General features: G+C 39.4%; 1 protein-coding gene across 4 annotated transcripts in view; it reads left to right on the top strand.

The window, feature by feature from the left end:
- The window catches only part of ASCC3 (activating signal cointegrator 1 complex subunit 3), a 501,864-nt gene that overhangs the window by 209,854 nt on the left and 268,943 nt on the right, over positions 1 to 23,067 (top strand). For all 4 annotated transcript variants that reach the window (XM_074990822.1, XM_074990825.1, XM_074990823.1 and 1 more), the window contains one exon: positions 852 to 923. In XM_074990822.1, coding sequence (XP_074846923.1) covers positions 852 to 923 — 72 coding nt within the window. The remainder of the gene's footprint in view (positions 1 to 851; positions 924 to 23,067) is intronic.

A 23,067-nucleotide genomic window follows, 5' to 3' on the forward strand; every position in this document is an offset into this window, starting at 1 on the left:
TCACTCCACTTTTTTTGTGTGTGGACCCACTCTTTCGAAAGATGATCTTCCAGAAGATAATCTTTTGAAAGATCACTGTAGTGTAGGCAGAGTCTTTGTGTGTAGCTGTTTTAAAATAGCTGTTTTGAAATATCTTATTTTGAAATAACTGTTGTGTAGACTCAGCCTTAGAGTCTTATTTCTTTTGTTTCAAATACTAGATATAGGACTATTACACTAATTTGTTTCTGTGGCAAGTTTTTGTAACGTAACTGAATCACTGAATAATATTTTACTGTTGGTCTTTACATCTTTGCCTACAGCATTTTCTTCTTTCACTGGCATGTCAAACATGTTGATAGTAAGTTCTTGGTATGGATTTACTGATAATTAATAATGCAATGGATAAGTGTAACTGTAAAAAAAAAAAAAAAAAAAAAAAAAAAGTCTACTACTCTGCAAAATTGATTCTACTTCCCTTAGCACTATGTACATTGATGGAGAATCCTTTTAATATTAGCAGGAATGATCTGAAATTAATGGGAGATATGAGCAACAATGACTTGGACTGCTGATCTTGTGTGGTATAATATATGGATAGCAAGTAAATTTTGTGCTTTGAATATTTATATTTGGCTGATATTCAAACAGTTATATTTGAGTTTTATAGACCTACTATGCTATATGCATATGATGGTAGGTCTTCAGTGTGGTGCAAAATATTTTATATTGCATTTATGAGATGCTAGTGTTTATTTCTAATATATATTTGGATGGATTCATTTTAATTCATTTAATAGAAAGTATGTTTCAACTAGACTGAAAGACTTCCTTTACTTTTCATTGGTAACATACCTCTTACTACTATCCAGGTGCAGCAGATGAATAATATGGATGAAGTATGTTATGAAAATGTTTTGAAGCAAGTAACAGCTGGACACCAGGTATGGTTATTTTTCTTGTGTTTTACTCTGAATCTGTTTCATAAAAAAAGAAAAAGCAAGAATTTCTAGTCTGTATTTTAATTAAATGATTAAATGCTTTATTTTTCTCTTCTGTATTCTGAGTGTGTTTGGGCATGCTCAAGTTCTTCATTGTAACTACACTAGGAGATTTAGAGGTAAAAGATTTCAGTCCCCATCCCAAAAAACATCTAAGAATAAATACTTTGTGAGGGATGTTAGAGTATGATCTACTCAGCAGAACTGTTTGGTCAGGACTAGATGAAGTTGAAATTAAGAGAGAAATTACTTTGGAGGTCCTTAATTTTCATGGTCCCTTATTGAGTCAATGTCAATCTTGTATTCTCCTTTTGTTGATGTGCTGTCAAGGAATGGTGTCATGGTCCATATGGCCAACACATTAGAAAAATCATTTTCAGATACAAATAATGCATGCAGAGTCCTTGCTGCCATCAAAGTGAAAATAAAAGAGAGAGAACTTGCGTTTAGCTGATTCTTTCCTCATTGCCATTTGTAAATGGAAAACAAGCATGATCACTAAGTACTCTATCAATGAGTCAAGTTTAATGTATACCCTTTTGCTTCTCTCCTGGTTTGCTGGCTATGCATAGAACTAATCGTAACAATCTATTTAAATCCATAAGATTTAAATTTGTATAATTTCTGGTGTTGACATAAAACATAATTTTACATCATTCTAAAACAATCCTGTTTTTGTTGTTATACTAGACTACAATAGATGGCAATAATCTGTCTTCAAATATAATGGCATAAGCATGAAAACACTTAAGTTATACATCATCACATTTGACTAGGAAGTCCACCTCTCAAGAGGCAGTCATTGCCATATATAGTGCATGAGTAAGGCTAGATCCACACTATGAGATAAATTCAAATTTAAGGCAGTTAGCTCGATATTACCACATCACTGTCTTCACTGTAAAGACCATTAGCTCAATTTAGAGAGCACTAATATCAATATCATAATACTGTCAAAACCTGCTGGGTGTAGCATGAAGTTCGAATAAAGGCTAGTGTGGAAGCACCATATCTTAAAATCAAATGTATTAGCCTCCACAGGTGGCCCTTATGTGACCCATAGTGCTCTGCTCTGACTGCTGCTCTTGAAGTGCTCTGAAAGTAGGTAACAGGAAAACAGTGAATTGCAAATCAGGACCAGGAAGCCTTTGGCGGTGGGGTCATTTTTGAATGAGAGGTTGATGAGAAACATCTTTGCTATTGGCACTGTGAGCGTATATTTCCATTACAAATAGCCCCAGCATGGAGTTTGTGGTTCTGTCTCTACACCTGGTATTTTTTTCTGCACTGCCTGGTGCCAGCCACTGCCCTGCTGCGCCACATGGTAGTGAGGCTGTTGTAGGGCTCACGCTTGCATAGGAGGCCAAGAAACCTCTTCCCACTGGTTTACATCTGTGCGTGCCCCACTCTACCTCCCCCACAGGTGCCACAGTGGGGGTCTTTCCCATGCTCGACCACATCACAGTGTCTAGCCTCTGACCAAATAAAGGGATGTGCCTGTTGTTCAGTGCTGACCATGCTACTGGGCAACACCATATCCTGGCTTGCATGCAGTTAGGGCTCCAAGGGCGGGAAAGATTTTTGGGGGCTTGCAGCGAGCCGGAGGGATGGCTTCAATTGGCCCCATCCAAAATTTGGGGCCTTTCTGCCGCTGTGGGGAAGTTCCCCCCCGGCTATTATGAATTGGCGTGGTGCTTGCCATGACCCAGGGGGCCTACTTCAACTGGTCTCCCACTGAACCTCGCCCCCCCAAACAAGGAGCTGGGGAGGTAGCTGCCACTAGGGGTGGGGAGTCTGATTTTCAGGGACTTGTAGCTGCCCAGGGGGACTACTTCAACTGGCCTGTCATTGAACATGCCCCTTGCTCCAACAAGGAGCCAGGGGAGAGCTGCCACTGCACAGAAGTTTCCCCTGGTGGCTACGAATTGCAGGGGGGCTTTTAGCTGCCTTGGGGAGCAGTTTGAGTGGCCATTGAGCCATGACCCTGCACCCCAAAGCCAAAAAAGCATTTTCAGGGACCATGTCAACTGGCCATTCAATCTCCCAAACACCAAACCTGCCCCACAATGGCAATGAAATGTGGCAAGCCCCATCCCCTCTGTTGGCAATTTCTGTGTAGTGAAGAGGGAAGACAAAAATATCTTTTTCCCTAGCCTTTTCTGTCCTCTAACTTTAGGCCCCTTCAGGCAGGGCAAAGTGGGTGGATGGGAATACAGACTGCACAGAAGCTGTATAGTGAACTGGGAACCCCAAAACCCTCCCCTCAGCAACTTTTTTTTTTTCCTAATCTTTATTACGTACTCTTTCTTTGTGCTTTTCAATATTCTTGTATTATTTTCTGGGGTCAGATGTATTCCAGGGAGGGGGGGACAGTCAGTGGAGGGCCATTAGAGAAGACATACACCTGCTGATTTTTATAAAATTCTTGTTAATTCAGTTACAGCTATAGTTTTAAAAAGCAGTTCATCTCTAGAAGAAAGAGATTCTTGTTAATCTGGCGATTTTTGGGTATGCTCCACTTTTCCTTCCTTCCACCTGGAAAAATGGACATTTGCTTACCATGGGAGGGGAATTAAGGCAATCCAGTGTTGGAAGATGATGCCAAATACTAGTGAAAATACCCAGAATGTTACAAGTATGACGGAAGTGTGCGATAGGTTTCCACAATGCACAAATGGTTGCTGATTGAGTGTGGCAGCAGTAAGTTGACTTTGTGAGGAGCAAGTGGGGAGGTAAGGATAGTCAGATTGGAATTTATAAAATCCAGCATCACTAAATCAATATTAATAAATTGGAATTTGTCTCATAGTGTAGATGTAGCCTAAGGCACAGGATCACAAAATGAACTGACACACTATTGGCACTTTTGGTCTGCAGTGTTTTCCTCTTTGCTCTGTCTCTCAACAACCTCTCTCCAACCTCTTTGACTCCCTGGTGCTGCACAGCTCTCCAGCATAACCAATTACTAGCTACCTTTAACCAACTTTCAATATCGGTGTGGAAAATTTCATATCCCACTTGTCAACGCACTTGAATCTGAGCCTACATAAGCTCAGTGGACATGGAGAATCCACACGTTCTCCATAAAGAGATCATTTGGAATGTCCACCCTTAAGCTGGCACAGATGAGTGAGCCAACAAAGACACTTCTGTTTAAGAATAGTGATTGGCAATTTTCTTTTCTTAATTTTCAGGAACTTTATTTTTTTCCTTGATATTTAAAATAGGATTAAAACAGCAGGTGTGGAAGATGTTTATCTTTTTGCCATGTTTGCATACTTAGAACACACATTTGGCTCAATGTAATCTCGCAATCCCAGGTGAACTCACTCTTTGGCTGAAAACAATGGCTGCCTTTCTGATCGGAGAATTAACCCTGTTTAATTAGCGAGAGATTATGTAGTTTAGTTGATCCAGACAGGACGACTTCAGGTCTGGAATTCTGATGAAAGTTATGTCCCACAAAAGCTCATCACCTAATAAATTATTTTGCTGGTCTTTAAGGTGCTACGGGACTGCTGTTTTTATTTTGTGAAGATGCAGACTAACATGGGCACCTCTCTGACTTGTAATGTAATAATGCTTACTAAAACCTTGTGCTACCAGGAGGGCCTGTGCTATAATCATTGTCGTCTTTTATACTGATGGTTAGTTCAAATTAATGGCAAGCAAACAGAAAGCTTTTGTGACATCTCTGTAGTTCCTGTTGACTATTTTTGATGAGCACTGAGTCCTCTGTTGCATTAGGTCTTTAACCTTGTGTTTTGTTCTCAATCATGCAATGTTGAGGAAATTTTCTTCTGATGCTGTATGGAATGGTGTACCACTGGTGCTAGAGGACAAAGCATGACGACCCACTAGAGAGAGAGTTGTATTAATGAGTGTCAGTGCTAGATAACTTCGTTGCTCTAGACCACTGCTAATTTCAAAACTGTCATACTGATAACTATCATACGGGACTGTAATCTACAGGCACAGATTAAGCTGTGGCTATATACATGTTCAACAAGAATTTGCAGTCTTTTGAAAATGATCCATGGAAATGCTCTGCCAGCAACACTCTCTAGAGGAATTTCCTCTGTCATTGTTGCAGCCACTCTGGTATTGTGTATTTTTTTACAGCATTGTGGTATTGTCATCCTTTTTCTTGTGCTATCATTTCTTCCCTCTAATTAGCAAGGAAGATGCTGAACAGATATTTGTGAACAATATACCCACAAACTTCCAGTACTTGAACTGGAATTCTGTCTTTTCCTGTAGCCTTTCCAAAGTGAGGGATGTAACTGGGTTTTCAAGATCATTTACACATAAGTTTACATAAAGTTCTTCAGTAATCTGGAGCCTGGTGGTCCCTTTTAGTGCTGCTTCAGAAATTGTGGCGACACTCGAGGAAAATTTGCGATAGTGTCTATGCAGAATCACATCTGTTTGAATCTGTCATTGATACTTCTATGAAGAGATTTGAGTGGAGTAGTCTTCTTTGCTAAAGGACTAATGACTTTCTTGATAGTCCCGGCTCAACAAGGTCCTGGCTGGGATGACTTAGTGGGGCTTGATCCTGCTTGAAGCAGGGGGCTGGACTAGATGACCCCCTGAGGTCCCTTCCAGCCCTGTGATTCTGTGATATCATTATCCTACAAACTAAAACAACCCTTTATTTATACAGAGGAAATTCAAATAAAACTTAGCAAGCTTATAATAAATAATTTAGTAATCTTGGGAGAAACGTTTTTATTTTGATAGGAAAAAACAGCAGAAATGTAGCACTTTAAAGACTAACAAAATGATTTATTCGGTGATGCGCTTTCATGGGACAGACCCACTTCATCAGATCAATCTCATTTCCAATACAGACTGACGTAAGTACAGAGGACCAAAACAAAAAAATTTAAATAAAATTGTTTGTACAGCTTTACTTGAAAATAGTTTTGAGGTTCAGTAGAAAAATTGAGTGTGGGTTTACACTTTATTGTGAGGTCCATATTATGGCTGAGAGAGGTCAAATTATGTTAGCTTTCTTAAAGTAACCATTTCAATTGCTGATACAGTCTAAGCTCAATATCTGTACATTATCGGACTGTTAATTTTAAATATAAACAGTATATTTTTGCTGTCTGCCACAGTTGTTTTTGTTGCTATTTAAATTTCAATTTGGTTCCACATTGAAAGATCTAGATTGCCATTGACAGCAGTTTTTTTAAGGACACTATGGCTATGTCTACACTAGAAGCATCTGTCGACAAGTTATGGTCGACAGGGAAATCTCGACACAACCTCTGATGGATTACATGTACACACAACTTGCTCTGTCAGAGCTGCTAGACTGCACTGCCCTCTGGTACCAGACAGTGGAATGGCAGCTCTGCAAAAGGGCTGCCCGGCAACTGGAAACCGTCTCTGTCGACAGAAGTGTCTACACTGTCTGTCAACAGAACTCTATCGAGAGATTGTTATCCCACAAATTTTTGAGGGATAATACTGTTGAGGCAAATGCAGTGTTCTGTTGAGGCTCTGTCGACAGAACATTCTAAGGGTGTATCTACACTTGCATTCCTCTTTCGAAAGAGGCATGCAAATGAGGGAAATTGAAAATGCAAATGCAGTATGGATTTATGTATCTGGCACCTCATTTGCATATTCCTCTTTCGAAAGAACTTCTTTCAAAAGACGAAAAGCAGTGTAGACACTGCTCTTTCGAAAGTAAACCGAATCTTCAAAAGAATCCTTATTCCTTTTTTATGTATGCACACCCTAAGTGTGTATACGCTCTGAGTTATGTGAACAGAAGGCCCCTTCTGTCGACAAAACTCTCTAGTGTAGACACAGCCAACAAGTTTGAGCAGTTCCTTGTTTAAATGTAGTGCAGAATGTTGTGTAGTCAGTCTGACAAAAAATACTGTTTAATGCACAAAATTGTTTAACTTACTGCTCTTAAAAATTCAAAATAAATCTGGTTGCTTGACATTTTCTGCTTCAACATTCACAGTGTAATTTTCTTCTCAATATACTGACTATCAGCAGTTCTTTTTTTGTGCTGGTACTGAGTGCTGGCACCTTGGCAGCCCTAGCCGCAGGATTGGCTGGGGGTGGGGAGCCATATGAATATTGGCTCCTCTTTTGTTTTAAGAAAAAAAGAAAACACTATCTGGAAGACAGATTGTTAATATTACATACTTAAAAGAAGTCAGTTTGTTACATTGCATTACTGAGTTAAAATGCATCAGATGTAAGTAGTTTGAGGGACATCTGAAAAAACCTGATCTTAAGAACACAATCGTACAGAAAATGGCAAAATATATAGTTAAATTACCAAAAAATTTTCCCCATTTTTCTTTCATGTGAAGATTTAAAATGTTTGTTGCTATATTATATACTAAAGAAACATAGGATTCACTATCCTGAAATGGGTGAATGGCCTATAGTCTGCCATACTGCCTCTTACAATGCAGAATGCTTCAAAACAAGTATAAATCTGCCGATAATGCACATGTTTGTGCAATCGAGTTTAAAGCTTCAAGATGAAAGATTTTTTTAAACAACTCTAGCAGGTGATTGGTGTGTTCTTACTGTTCTAGTTAGCATAACTGTGGATTCTATTCTCTTAATATGTAGTCTCTATTTATATTACTAATCAGTTTGCTTTCATGCTCTTCTCCAGCACTTAGTGCTATGAAGCATGTTTTCTAACTATTAAGGTAGCTTCTATAGTTACATTTGTTAGCAAACATTATATAAATGTGTATAATAAAATGATAGGCATTTATGTGTTTCTGAATCCTCTGCTCCCAGGTGGGAGTGAAGAGAGTGCCCTGAAGGAATTTTTGAATGCTTGAACAAATGCTACTCAAAATTGTGTTGTTATAGAATTTTCATTGTGTGACATTTACAAATAAACTTATTTGCACCCTTATTGGTTGTGACCTTGTTACATTAATATTGCTTATTATGGCTTGCCTTTGTATGTCTTAGATATTCCTCAAGCTAAAAGTTGAACCTCTCTAATCCGGAGCACTGTCATCCGGCAAACTGTATAATCCGCCATGATTTTAGTTAGCCAGGTGACCACTTATTACGGATGTGGTCAAGTTTTCTGTGATCCCATAAAGTTTGTTTATACCCACTCGTCCTGGCTCTTAGTGTTCTATGCTCTTAGTTAGCTGTAATTTACCCCTAAATGTCTTATGAGAGCCCAGTAAGCAGTGGAAGTGTTGGTAATATGCTAAAAAATATTGACTCCCCATGGTCCAGCAAATTCCTGAGGGTGCTGGATGAGAGAGGTTCAACCTGTACTCACTTCCGGAGAATGTGAATTAGTTTCCTCTATACATGTAAATTTCTTTATTTGTAAGATATGTTAAAAGATTTATTTCACTCAGTTAAGGGTAATGCACTTTGGACTTCTTTTAACATAATTTAGATTGTCTTTATGCAATTTAGTAATTACCTGGAAGGTTCTAGGTGCTGACGTGGTAATGTATAGCTGTCAGAAGAGGAATATCTCATGTTAGTCTCTACTATCATTATATCAGAGTTCCAAAAAAACTGTATGCACTGTCTCATATTAAATTACAAGACATAGTAGGGAAACTCTTGTCTGAGAGAAGCAGAAACAGAGGGAAGTAACTATCTTTTTTTAAAAAATTCAGGACAGGAATCAGTACTTCCCTGCTGTGGCTAGCGAGTTTCCTCATTTTCTAGAATGAGTCTTTACCAAATACGTTGCTAGTAAAAAGTCTGAATAAGGTGACTCTTTTATCTGCTCATCTGTTACCTTTCTTTCAAAGAGTTCTAACATTTTACAAAGGCTTAATTTACTCTACTGAAGTCGTGCTGGTTTGTCCATAGTGCATTACATTACACTATGGATTACATTGTGATATTCAGCTGAAATGATATATTCCTGTGTTTAATGGATGTAATGTGCATTTTCATTTTTAGAGTAAGGACAGTTGGAGGTAGTTGTATTCTACACAGGCATGTGTTATGACAGATGGAGAAAATCTTTTCATGTTGATTTTTCAACAATTATACTCTGCAAGACTTCAAGCTCTTCCTGGCTACTGGGAAATTAAAAGTTGGCGATTCAGCCTTTAATTTTGATCCATCTGCTCAAACTAATGAGATGTCTCATTTGTGGGCTTCACTTTGAATTACCAAATGCAAGTGGACCCATATAATTCTGCTCAGTGAATCCCCTCCTCCTGTGTAACTTGTGGGAAGAGATAATGGATGACTTAAACCTACAGTCTTTTGCTCCTATTGTGGAAACTTTCTTATCGATACTAAGGAAACGGAGGTTAGAAAATTTCTCAACACTTGCCATCTGCTTTTTAAGTTAAACTGCTCTTTCTGTAGTGTTGACTAAATACATGGATTTCTTTCACAAGATTTGTTTACCAAAATGCCTCATTTAAGACTTGAAATGACACTCTTTAAACTGTTAAAATTGAAACATAATATAGATTGAAAACTTTAAAATGTGTGAAGCATCAGATGCTGTATCTTTATGCCTCATTCAAAGACTGAGCCTACTCATTTTTGTATTGTTCTTCCCATGCCTGCCAGTTGGTTAAATCTTCCTGATTGATTTTCTTTACTTTTAATAAATGAGTGATTCATTTTAGGGGGGAAAAATGGTAATCATACAGTGCTGGTCAAAGAAGAAGTTCTAGCAGCAGTGAGGAAAGAGGTGATCCTATCTACCAATGATAACATTCTCTGACAGTTGTGGTGGCTTTGTTCCCAAAAGAAAGCCAGACACAAATGATCCTAAATTTGGCTAAAGTAAATGGCTTAAATGATGGTGATGTTAGTCTTACTGTGTTATAACTGAGGTGAAAAAAATATGTATGTTTATTTTCTAATTCACTTCTGACAACACAAGCTCTGCTTTTCTTGTCTTTACAACTTAACAAATCTTTGTCAAAACAAGTCTTATATTTCTCCATCTTTCACTGACAAGCTTCTATTTATTTTTACACATGCCTTTAGAGAGATCTTCAGAGGAAATCCTGTACACTATCTATCAGTTGCCTTTGCAGAAATCTCTCAATGGTGCAAGCAACCAAATGAGTTATTTGCCATACCTTCCCTGATTTCCTTCGCTCTTCGTACACCCAAGAGCTGAGCATTTCTGAAGTCCCTGTTTGATGGCACGAGGGGTGCATCTACACTTGCATTCCTCTTTGGAAAGAGGTAAGCAAGTGAGGTAAATTGAAAATGCAAATGATGTATAAATGTGCATATTTGGCACCTCATTTGCATATTCTAATTTCAAAAAAGCTTCTTTTGAAAGAAGAAAGCCAGTGTAGATGCTGCTCTTTTGAAAGTAAACCTATCTTCGAAAGAATCCTTCTTCCCTTTATTTAATGGGATATATGCCATCCTTAAGACTGTGATAAGTGTTGCAACTCCATGCAGTCAATTTGAGACCATGTACTGGATTAGTATATTGTATCCTGGAAGGAAGGGGTTGCCACAGCTCTTCTAGGTGCTAGTAAACAATGAGTGAAGGAGGGTATGAAGATGAACCATTCAGTTTGTAAAGACTTCCAGAGGGATATCACCTATGAGAAGTCTTGAATATACTGGTTCAAAGTGTATTTCCCAAAAAAAAAAAAAGGTTTTGAGCAGAACGGAGATGGATTTAAACAGGCTGACAGTCCTCTTTGTGATACAGCTAAATGACAGGACTATATGTCCAATGAGAGTCCTAAGTTTTGTGGAAAGCTGGTCAGAAGGACTTTGATTTTCTAGGATCCAAGACTGATGGGTGACCTCTGGTAGTCTTTTGGCACGTGTATAGGAATGTTCCAGGTGGGCATGTGTGTATTCTCCAATGCTTTTTTCTTAAGAATCAATGTGCTTGCTTGGAGGGAGCTGAATGATTACTTGAAATTGCTGGTAATGCAATTCATAGCAGAAAAAAGCACATCAAGGACTGTGAAATCTGTCCTGTATGAAATCTGGTCTCCCTGTATTTCTGGGAGCTTGGGATAGCTGGTTAGGCTGGAAAGGGATGAGAGTTGTTCTTCACCTTCATGGCCATTCTTGGCTGGGAGATCAGACCTGGGCTCAAGGTTTAAGTTAGTAGTGTCTGTAGCTGGAGCTAAGGGCTTCTTTCCCCATGTCTCCTACTGAGACTCATGATGACCAGTAGGAGCTCTGGTGCTTCATCTGGCAATAGGACATCCATTTTCTCAGGGGCCTGCAAATTGGCTCACAAAAGTGATGATGCCATTCTTGGTACCCCATCCTCACAATAACTTTGAAAACAGGCCCCCATTCCCCTTCTGGGTCAGGACCCACACTAATAGAACTCGATGAAATTTCAGATGTAAACATCTGAAATTGTGAAATTGACCAGTCTGAAAATCCTCTGATGATGAAATTGCCCAGAATGGACCACGAATTTGGTAGGGCCCTAGCAATACAATAGCCCTTAGAGTGAAAGTGTATCCTGCAGACCTACTGGGCATGATTAACTGTCTCATCAAATGGCACCTAGATTGCTTAAACAGAGAGAGAATGCAATCCCACATGTCAAATTTTCCATAACTTGGGTGATCCAGGAAACTGACCAGTTCAGCAGTGCCAGTCAGTTTCCTGTCTCCTGTGAGCGGTGGTGCAGCTGAGGGCGTGGCTGTGGGCTGCCCACTGCTCACAGGAGAGGGGAAACTGACCAGCGCTGCTGCACTGGTGAATTTCCCAGCTCCTGTTAGTGGTGGCAGCCAAGAGTCAGGCTGACGCCCTGACAGGAGTAGGGAAACCATTCCTGTTGGGGTGGTGAGAGTCAGGCTGCTGCTCCTGACAGGAGCAGTTTTCCCACTTCTGTCGGGGTGGCAGCCGAGAATCAGGCTCTCTGCTGCCACCACTCACAGAAGCAGGGAAACTGACCAGCGCAGGAGCCTCAGTTTCCCTGCTGCTGTGAGTGGTGGGGAGCTGGCACCTGGCTCCTGAGTGTCAGCCACTCACAGGAGCTGGGAACTGACTAGCAGTGCTGCCCTGGTCAGTTTCCCAGCTCAAGTGGTGGGCAGCTTGGAGCCAGGCACCAGCTCCCTGCCAGTCAGTCATGTCAGCAAGAGATTCACACAACTAGAATGCGCTTATCTTGGGGTTCTGCTTTAAAGTAGGCAGAATGGCTTGCTATGGATATTTTGGTATAAAGAAAGGAAGTCGTGAAGCCTTCAAACTTCTGGTCAGAAGGGAGTAGGACAAAGGTCCCTGTTTAGAGAGAGAGAGGACTGTTGGAGACGTGACTGGGTAGTCAGGGAGTGGAGCACAGAGTGGGATATAAAGGCACCCTTACCCTGAAATTGCGATAAACACCATTTAGTGCAGCTCACCTGCAGAAAGAGATGCTCTAACACACACTATTAAATTGTTCAGTAAAGATTTTATTCTTTCTCGCTTCACATAAAAATCTGCATAGAACAGTGGACAGTGAATAGCTTTTCAGTGCACCACAGCTACAAGTAGAATGGTGTTCAGAGGCATCTTAGCTCTTCAGGTTGTTGCTTTTCTACATTTTTGTCAATTTGAATCGCACACGTTTTTTATTTTACAGAGAAGTGCTCTCTTTATCACATATTGACGTACAAAACAAAATCACACAAACACACACAAATGCATATTATAGTTTGTAGCAAATCTGTAGATAAGGCTGTAACCAGTATTCCTTTAGATTTCTGATAATTTGTTCCATCTCAATGCTCAGAAAGATCATTTCTGCTTCGTGTGTTAGATATCTGCTCAGGTGAGATTTCCTGGTGAAATTTTAATTAGACAAGGTCAACCATTTGTGAAAGATAGGAAAAAATAGGCTTAAATCAACTTTGAGAACAACTCATTTTTTGTTGAGAAAAGAATGATGTTAGTGATGTTAGTAATGTTTGTAGGTGTGTATATGTATATATGAGAGTTACTGGAAGTTCCAAGTGAAGTCAACTTAACGGTGACAATACAGTAAACTCATGGCATTCTGTCATCTGGAACTCTCAAATAATTGCATTTTAACGATAACCATTAAATTACATTTTTAAGTGCGGCATAGTGAAAGCATATACAAATAAATACAGCAAATACAGAATGTTTGCAGTGTACAATATTACTGTTGATTAATAAAGTACTCTGCATACATTTTTGTTTTTTTAATACTTAATTTTGGTTTTCGTTAGTGTTATGCATTACTAGGTATACCTCTCTGTTATCCAGAATACTTGAATGTCCAGCAACTTCCAGGCCCTGGGGTTTCTGGATATGAAGGAGTTTACTGTACAAGGCCAAACGATGTGGCTGCAATCTGACAAGCTCTGTCTTTTTGCACTGAATGAAGGTGAGAGAATCAGTGACATAAATTGATGTGGAAGTATGAAGACACCTTAGTCTGTGGAGAGTTGACTGGCCTGTAGTTGGCTAAATAATATTTAAAGATAAAGTAAAATCAACTAATAACGTGCTTAATATTTTTTGTAAGCAACAAGAAGCAAAGGGAGGTACTGTATGTGAATAATTAATGGGAGGACATATGCGTCTTCAGACAATTTTTAATTAAATTGTGATCCACACAGCGAAAAATAATTGTCCCTGCTTTTGGTTTTGTCAATTTCCAGGTTAGTGTAATGAGAAGACCACGTCTGAAATTGTTTAACTCTGAATTTCTGTATTTTATTTGTTTGTAAAATATAACGCATTTCTTAGCTTCTAGGGTTTTACTTACTTGATTTTTAAAGATAACATTTTATTGAAAACTTTTCTTTAGGCAGTTAGTGCATATTTACAACCATGGCACCAGTTTAAGTTCCTTTGTCTGGAAAAATTGTGTTTTTGCATTTTGATCAGGTTCAGATGTCTAAGTGACTTAGTCCCCAACTCATTTCAACTCAGATCCCATTTTTGTGGGTGTGGTGCTCTTTTTGTCTGATCCATTTGTTGGCCTCTTGCTATTTTAGCTCCTTGTCTCTGTGCTGAGCAAGTGCCAATCTCATTCAGATCTTCAGCAGCTCTGAAAAGCCTTGCTGCTGTGGATGTGAGTCTTATTGTTAGATAGTTGTTTTATAGCTTACTGGACTTCCGTTTAAAGGTGATATACCTTCTATGCTGTTTCAGCAGGCCTCTGAGAGCTATTTCTGTGCATTATACTTTTATATCTCCTGTATTGTTTCCTGACTCTAACTGAACCCAGTTGTTTTTAATATTGCTTCCCAACCACAGAGATTCAGCTGCTAGCTCCTCTGTTTCTTAGCCACTGCTGATTAATCCTCTACTATTTTGACTATTTCCTGGGTCCTAACCTGAATGATCTGAAATTCTACCTTAGGGGCTTTCTTCTCTTCTCAAGTCCTTCCTTTTTGAAAAACTTTTAAGAAATCTTTGCCCTAATGCCTGCCCACAAACAAGCGTGTTTCCATGCAGCTCTGAATTTGTGAATGTGCTGCTCTTTTGTATTAATTTTTTTTCCTCCAAAATCTCCTTCCCCAGGGAGGGATTACTCAGTGGTTTGAGCATTGGCCTGTTAAACCTAGGGTTGTGAACTCAATCCCTGAGGAGGGCATTTAGGGGCCTGGGGCAAATAAATTAATCAGAAAAAAAAAAACTGTCAGGGATGGTGCTTGGTCCTGCCAAGAGGGCAGCGGGGCTGGACTCGATGACCTCCTAAGGTCCCTTCCAGTTCTATGAGATGTGTATCTCCATATATTATTATTATAACCATCCTTTCTCTCTTGCACACGCGCGCACACACACACACAGTTTAGTCAACGCTAGAGTTTTGATTCTGACGGAACCTGGAATTCCTCTAACAAATCATGGCTATATCGTAAATGCCACATCCAGCAAGGGGTCACTACACATTGTTACTGTAAACAGAAACTGACAGCATTGTGGCTCTGTGCAGTCTCTCTTCTACTACTGATGACTCCTTAGTTATTAATCCCTTCAGTGGGTAACTTCATACGTGAGCATTTGTAATATCTGGTGTGTGCAATCTTCATATTTTAGATTTAAAAAAAAATTTTAATAGTCCCAATTCCATTTCATCCCCCACTTAATAGCCACCTGATGCTAGCTCTGCATCATTGGAGCTACTCAAGTAGAAATGTTGCTCGTTATGAGAGCTTGAATTTCAAAACCCCTTCTCTTTCACCTTCACTCAGTTGTCCTATTGTTTATGTGACTTGCCTGTTCAGTTAGAAAATCTTGTGGTGATCTTAGTAGGAGCCTTCAAGCTGTTCCTGCTCTGCTCATCGAAGTACTTGAGTGTGCTTTCAACTGACTGAAACCAAATGACTTGTTTGTGTGTTTTTAACTGCCTCCTGTGTGTTAGCATGTGCCAGCTCAACATCTGCGTTTACTGGGAAATATGTCTGCAGTACTCTTGAGTGCTTCATAAATTCTCTCTTCCACGCAGTTATAATCACGTCTTCTATTAGTTATTTGAGCCTTGCATTTTGCTTTCTTATGGCTGTTCATAGGCTGTTTCTCTAATTATCACTGTTCACATGGTCTTGCAAACTTTGCTGCAATTTTCTTGTCTATTTTTTTCTTCTCGCACTAACTCTGTTGTCTTTCCAATATTTCCAGTAAATTACTAGCATAATTCTTTACCTTTAGTACCAGCATTCACCTTCTTCACCGAATAAATCAGAGCTTAGAATGGAGCAGAGCACAATGAAGAAACTGACATTTTAAATAAATATCTTTTATGCTTTATATTTAAGTATTAGTAGTGAAGTAGGATTAAGATACTAGGACTAGTTGGCACAGGCAAATATGGCATCTGGCAAATACCTTATTATGGTTACAGGACTAGCTGCACATTTTATTCACCACCTGAGTGCCCCCTCTGGTGTCATATGTCCTGCCTTTACCTTTCTTTGGATGGAATTCTACTCACAGCGTACTCTTTAAGAGGATCCTTGTCTATAACACCTTAAATCTCTATTAGGTTTAATCATTAGGCCTAGCTGAATTTGGCACTGCCATTTCTTCCCTTCTTTCTGGAAATCTGAGAACTACGGTGTAGTGACTAGACAGCCTTCTGAAATCCAAATATGGCTTAATTGTTACAGTGCATAAGAACAGAAGAGTGGCCAGGCTGGGTCAGACTAAAAGGTCCATCAAACCCAGTCTTCTGACAGCAACCAATGCCCAGAAATAAACAGAAAAGGTAATCTTCAAGTGATCCATCTCCATCACTCAGGAGAGGCAAAACACAGAGATTTTGAGATGGTTGAAAACATATGGGCAAGCATAGCCCTTTAAAGTATTTACTTGGATTTTTAAATGCAAAATATGTTTGGCAGATGGGTTCTTTCACATGGAATTGAAGGACAGAGGTTGGTGATGTGTTCATGTTACTCGCAGTTTTGTTTGGTACATGTATCATATGAGAACACTGATGTTAGAAAAGAATGTATTTGTGGGTGTGAAACTGGGTTCAACTAAGTATTTAACAGCCTTTAACAAAACTTTTTCATTACTAATTTTTGTTAATGTGTTTTTCATTGATATGTATGCGGTCCCCTACATGTTAAACTTTACATTGATGTTAATTTTTGAATGGTACAAAAATAATACTTGCCAAAACCAAATATTTGTCATAATAAGTCTTTATTGGTAACAGTTTATGGTGTAATATTTACACTTTCTTTTCATATGATTGATTAGTCATCATTGAAAGAGATAGGGTGCAAGGGAGAAGAGGACTCACCAGTCAGTGTTGCTCAGTGTGGGGTATATGACTGGTCCAAAAATTATTGGTCAATGGACCAAATAGTAATAAAAATGGTCAAATATTTTAACAAATTGATTTATGCAACCAGGAACCAAAAATAAATATTTTGTGGTTTCCTATAGGCATAGGCTTAGCCTTTGGCAACATCTACACTGCACGGGATGTAGGACATGGATAGCTGCAGGCTGTGTCCACAGGGGTGGATGAATCTACACACACTAGTGGAAATCTGTGGGATGGGAAGGGAGAAACAGCAAGAAAGGCCTTGAACAGGAAACTGTCAAAGCCTTGAGCTCTCTCCCTCTGCCAGAACCTTTCTTTGCTACTTGATTCTTTCCCAACAGGGAGCTATTGATAGCCATGTTTAATCTTTAACATTTATACCACTCTTAAAAGTTAAATTGCTGCAGTGTTTGGAGTTCCTATAAACACTGGGTTTTTTGGGCTTATCTAGACAGCACAGAAGTATGTGATAGTGGCTTGTGAATTCTAAAGCAAGTCAATGACTTGCCCATTAACTGACGTCTAAAGATCCTGCTGGCATATACTGACAGTTCCCTAATGTTCCTGTTGGTGCACTTCAGTACTCAGGATCCACCTCATAGGAAATGCTGCACTGTGTATAGACAAGCCCTCAGTAAAACACAAGGCCTCCAAAAGCAGCATAGAATCATAGAACACTAGGACTGGAAGGGACCTGGAGAGGCCATCGAGTCCAGCCCCCTGCCTCATGGCAGGATCAAGTACTGTCTAGACCATCCCTGATAGACATCTATCTAACCTGTTCTTAAATATCTCCAGCGATGGAGATTCCACAACCTCCCTTGGCAATTTATTCCACTGTTTGACCACCCTGACAGTTAGGAACTCTTTCCTAATGTCCAACCTAAACCTCCCTTGCTGCAGTTTAAGCCCGTTGCCTCTCGTTCTATCCTCAGAGGCCAAGAAGAACAAGTTCTCTCCTTCCTCCTTATGACTCCCTTTTAGATACCTGAAAACCGCTATCATGTCTCCCCTCGATCTTCTCTTTTCCAAACAAAACAAGCCCAATTCTTTCAACCTTTGTTCATAGGTCGCATTCTGTAGACCTTTAATCATTCTTGTCGCTCTTTTCTGGACCCTCTCCAGTTTCTCCACATCTTTTTTGAACTGCGGTGCCCAGAACTGGACACAATACTCCAGCTGAGGCCTAACCAGCTTACAGTAGAGTGGAAGAATGACTTCTCATGTCTTGTTCACAACACATCTGTTAATGCATCCCAGAATCATGTTTACTTTTTTTGCAACAGCACCACACTGTTGACTCCTATTTAGCTTGCGGTCCACTATAACCCCTAGATCCCTTTCTGCTGTAGTCGTTCCTAGAAGTCTCTCCCCATTCTGTATGTGTGAAACTGATTGTTCCTTCCCAAGTGGAGCACTTTGCATTTGTCCTTATTAAACTTCATCCTGTTTACCTCAGACCATTTCTCCAATTTATCCAGATCATTTTGAATTATGACCCTATCCTTGAAAGCAGTTGCAACCCCTCCCAACTTGGTATTATCTGCAAACTTAATAAGCGTACTTTCTATGCCAATATCTAAATCATTGATGAAGACATTGAACAGAACCGGTCCTAACACAGACCCCTGCGGAACCCCACACATTATACTTTTCCAGCAGGATTGAGAACCATTAACTACTCCTCTCTGGGTACGGTTATCCAGCCAACTATGCACCCACCTTATAGTAGCCTCATCTAAATTGTATTTGCCTAGTTTTTTTATGAGAATATCATGAGAGACCATATCAAATACTTTACTAAAGTCTCGGTATACCACATCTACCGCTTCTCCCCTATCCACAAGGCTCGTTATCCTATCAAAGAAAGCTATCAGATTAGTTTGGCAAGATTTATTCTTTACAAACCCATGCTGGCTGTTTCCTATTACCTTACCACCTTCCAGGTGCTTGCAGATGATTTCTTTAATTACCTGCTCCATTATCTTTCCTGGCACTGAAGTTAAACTGACTGGCCTGTAGTTTCCTGAGTTATTCTTATTCCCCTTTTTATAGATGGGCACTATATTTGCCCTTTTCCAGTCTTCTGGAATCTGTCTCCATGATTTTCCCATGATTAGGATAATCATGACACTGATGCCCTTGGACTGGGTGCAACATGCATCCCTGCTTCCAGGGTAACTTCTGTGCAAGTGAGTGCTGACAGTGGACTAGGGTGGAAAAGTCCTTGTTGTCTGAAATATTCCTAGTGTTCGCCTGTGTAACTGGCCAGTGGAAAAGGGTTGAACGCTTCATGCATCTTTTTTGCATTTTAGGGCACATCAGCCAGTCTTGTTTTACCTTTTTGTCTTTACTACTTTGTCTTTCAAGAAAGTTGTGGAGAAAGTGGAGAAGGTCTAGAGGAGAGCAACAAGAATGATTAAGGGTCTAGAGAACATGAGCTGTGAGGGAACACTGAAAGAACTGGGCTTGTTTAGCTTATAAAAGAGAAGACTTAGAGAGGACATGATGACAGTTTTCTAGTATCTTAAAGAGGGTTACAAGGATGAGAGAGAAAAAATGTTTTCCTTCTCCTCTGAGGATGGGACAAGGAGCAATGGGCTTAAACTGCAGCAAGGAGATCTAGATTGGACATTGGGAAAAACTTTCTAACTGTCAGGGTGGTTAAACACTGGAATAAACTACCTAGGGAAGTTGTGGAATCTCCATTGCTGGAAATTTTTAAGAGCAGGTTAGACAGCTCTCTGGGATGGTCTAGACAGTGCTTGGTCCTGCCTAGAGGGCAGGGAGCTGGACTTGATGACCTCTCGAGGTCCCTTCCAGTTCTAGTGTTCTATGATTCTATGGATATTGGAGACAGAAACTCTTAATCTATTATTTGTACTGTGCTTCACCTGAAAAAAAAATCAGTGGCAGTATTTTGTTTTATCTTCTCTCTGTTTCTAATTCACACCCCAGAATCAATTGACAAACAAAAACAAAAACAAAAAAAAACAAACCCTGCATCTAAGCTGGCATTATGGAATATATGAACTAGTTTATTTTGAAAACTATTCTTATTTTAATGCTTTTATACATTGAGTTGACAGGATACAGTTTGTTCATTGAGCTTGGGCCTGCTGCTGGATTATTTCACCAGAAAGTATACACTTAATTAAAATTTTCTATATTTTTGAGCTCTTGCTCTGATTGCATACTGAAAAGCTGCAAATCAATTTAATAAATTAATGCATTAGAAGAAACTAAGGATTAATTTAAATAACCTGGCACTGATTTTAGTCATTAATTCTGTCCTCAGTCCTTGTGTTATCTGTGTCATAGACCAGGCCTGCTTGTCATAAAAGGGTTTTGTTATTTTAATTCAAATATACAGATCTGCAATTTGAAACACTCATACATACTCTCCATCTTGGATTAATTTACCTGTAATAGTTCTGGGCATGGTAATTAACTTCAGTTTGGCAGTACTTGGAAATTAGTACTTGGTTTTTCTTAGTTACTTTAAACCAAAATAGGAAATCTAAACAGCTATTTTAAACCCATTATATTAAATTGTCAGAAATGAATTTGACAGATATTAGTTTCATCTATAAGAATGATGGATTGAATTTCTTTATCATCTGGTTTCCTGCTGTCATTTGGGCTCAGAAGCAGTGGGAAGATAGAAGTTTAATAAGCTTCGTTACCACAAGCAAGTGGATGGCATTTTTATAGCTGTATCGTTAGATAAAATTTAATAAACAATATTTTCCTAGGATGTCTGTCTAGAATTTGGTGCCTTGGGGATTAAATTCATGTAAGGCTTCTTTCAGGGAAGACTACTCTACTGTATACTTACACTTGTGAATACTTAATACTGAAAGATTACCTGATTATTCAAATTTATATTTTCTGTTCAGGAGTTTTTATCAAGACTGTAATTCCAAAACCATAGCTAGAGGAAATCTGCCCCTTTTTTGCTTCCTTGTCCTCTCATATTACTTCTGTGGTGTTTCAGTTTCATTTTATTGCACAAATAATTTTTGACACTCTGCCAAGGTTACTGGAATTCAGTTACTGTGCTATCCCTTTCAGCATCAGCAAGTGAGAGCTGCCACTTAGTTGTGTGTTAGCTCTCTGACAAACCGGCTTGTTTGACTCACCATCAATCTCTGCAGGACCCTGCTATTCCCAAAACTTCCTGGCAGGGCCAGTCAGTTGAACCCCATTTGCTCCTAGAGACAGCACACAACAGTTTATTACCTTAACTGGAGAGGATAAATACTCTGTTTCAATCAAAGCACTGAATTGGGTGCTAGTAAAAATAAAATATATTAATTAGTAAAAGGACATAGGTTTAAATTATATCAACTATGAGATTAAAAAGATAGAAATAGTGATTAAAAAGAAGTAGGAATACACTTCTAAGATTTCAGTCTAACTTAACAAACCAGAGGTTTATTTTTGTTCCAAGTTGTTTCGTTTTGTTTGAGTATATGAGAAGCAAGAAGCTTACCCAACCCATCAGTGGGGCTGCAGGATGATCAAGACACTTGAGGCACTCCAGAAAGATAAAGCCATTGCAGAGCTGGTAAATGAACTCTTTACACCAGTCTTCACTGCAAATGATGTGAGTGAGGTTCCCTCACAAGAGTCCCATGTATTTTATTTTTTTCTGCAATAAGGATAAAGAAGTGTCCCAGATGGAATAGAAGAGGTTTTTGGAACAAACTGATAAACCAAACAGCAATGAGTCACCGGGACCAGATGATATTCACCCAAAAATTTTGAGGGGACTCAGATATGAAATTGCAGAACTACTAATTCTGGCATGTAATCTGTTGCTTATATCAGACACTCTTCCCCATTGTCTGGAAGATAGCTAATGTAACACCAATTATTTTGGGGCCTCAGAGGTGATCCTGACAATTATGGGCCAATAAGCCTTACTTCAGAATCAGGCAGATTGATTGAAACTGAAGTAAAGAGCAGAATTATCAGCATGTGGACAAGGATGAACCTTTTGACATCATGTTGTTGGACTTCCTAGAAGACTTTTACAAGGTCCCATAAAAAAGATTCTAAAATAAAGTATGCAATCATGGGATAGGTGGGAAGATTCTCTCATAGGTGAGTGACTGGTTAAAACACAGGAAACAATTTTATTTGTTAGAAAAGCAACTCCAAACAACAACAACAAAAAGCATAGCTATAGAGACCCCTTTTTCCATACTTTCTTTGATTTTTTTTAAACTAATGTTACATTGTTTATTTTTCTTGGCAACAGTGTAGCCGTTCATGTTGTGTCTGCTAAAGCAATAGTATATCTCTATTCCTGAGTCTGTGATTTCTCATTTTCAACTAATGGATATACAACATGGCTACCATTATCTCAAGTCCAGATGTCATGTAACACCCCAAGGATCTCTACTTCTGTTAAACATATACATAAAGAATATGAGGGGGGGAAAAAGGCAGGGGAGGGATTGTGGCAAAGTTTGCAAACAATACTAAATTGTTCAGGATAGTTAATACCAAACATGACTGCAAAGAGTTGCATGGGATTTCAGAAAAATGGATGACTGGACAACAAAATGACATATGAAATTTATTATGTGCAAAATAACGCACAGAGGAAGTAACAACCCCAACTATACATTCAAAATGAAGGGGTCTAAATTAGCTGTTATCCTCAAGAAAGATATCTTTGAGGCATCTTTGTAGTTAGTTTTATGTAAATATCTGTTCAATTCACAGTGGCCATGTCTACGTTAACCCCAAACTTCGAAATGGCCATTTGCATGGCCATTTCGAAGTTTACTAATGAAGCGCTGAAATACATATTTAGTGCCTCATTAGCATGCGGGCGGCCGCAGCACTTCGAAATTGACACGCCTCGCCACCACGCGGCTCATCCAGATGGGGTTCCTTTTCGAAAGGACCCCGCCTACTTCGAAGTCCCCTTATTCCTATGAGCAGATGGGAATAAGGGGACTTCGAAGTAGGCAGGGTCCTTTCGAAAAGGAGCCCCATCTGGACGAGCCGCGCGGTGGTGAGCTGCGTCAATTTCGAAGTGCCGAGGCTGCCCGCATGCTAATGAGGTGCTGAATATGTATTTCAGTGCTTCATTAGTAAACTTCTAAATGGCCATTTGCATGGCCATTTCGAAGTTTTTGGCTAGTGTAGACATAGCCAGTGAGTGAAAGAAAAGCAAACAACATTAGGAATGTGACAGATAAGACAAAAATCATAATGCAGAGACAGTCTCAAGAAGCCCATGGTGTTGGGGAAGAAGAGGAGATCCCTTTTGGGATGCAAGAATGTGTCAAGGAGTGCCTTAGCATATTCTTTTGCCGGGCTACAGATCACTGA

Source organism: Carettochelys insculpta, chromosome 3, assembly GCF_033958435.1.
Source record: "Carettochelys insculpta isolate YL-2023 chromosome 3, ASM3395843v1, whole genome shotgun sequence".
NCBI lineage: Eukaryota > Metazoa > Chordata > Testudines > Carettochelyidae > Carettochelys > Carettochelys insculpta.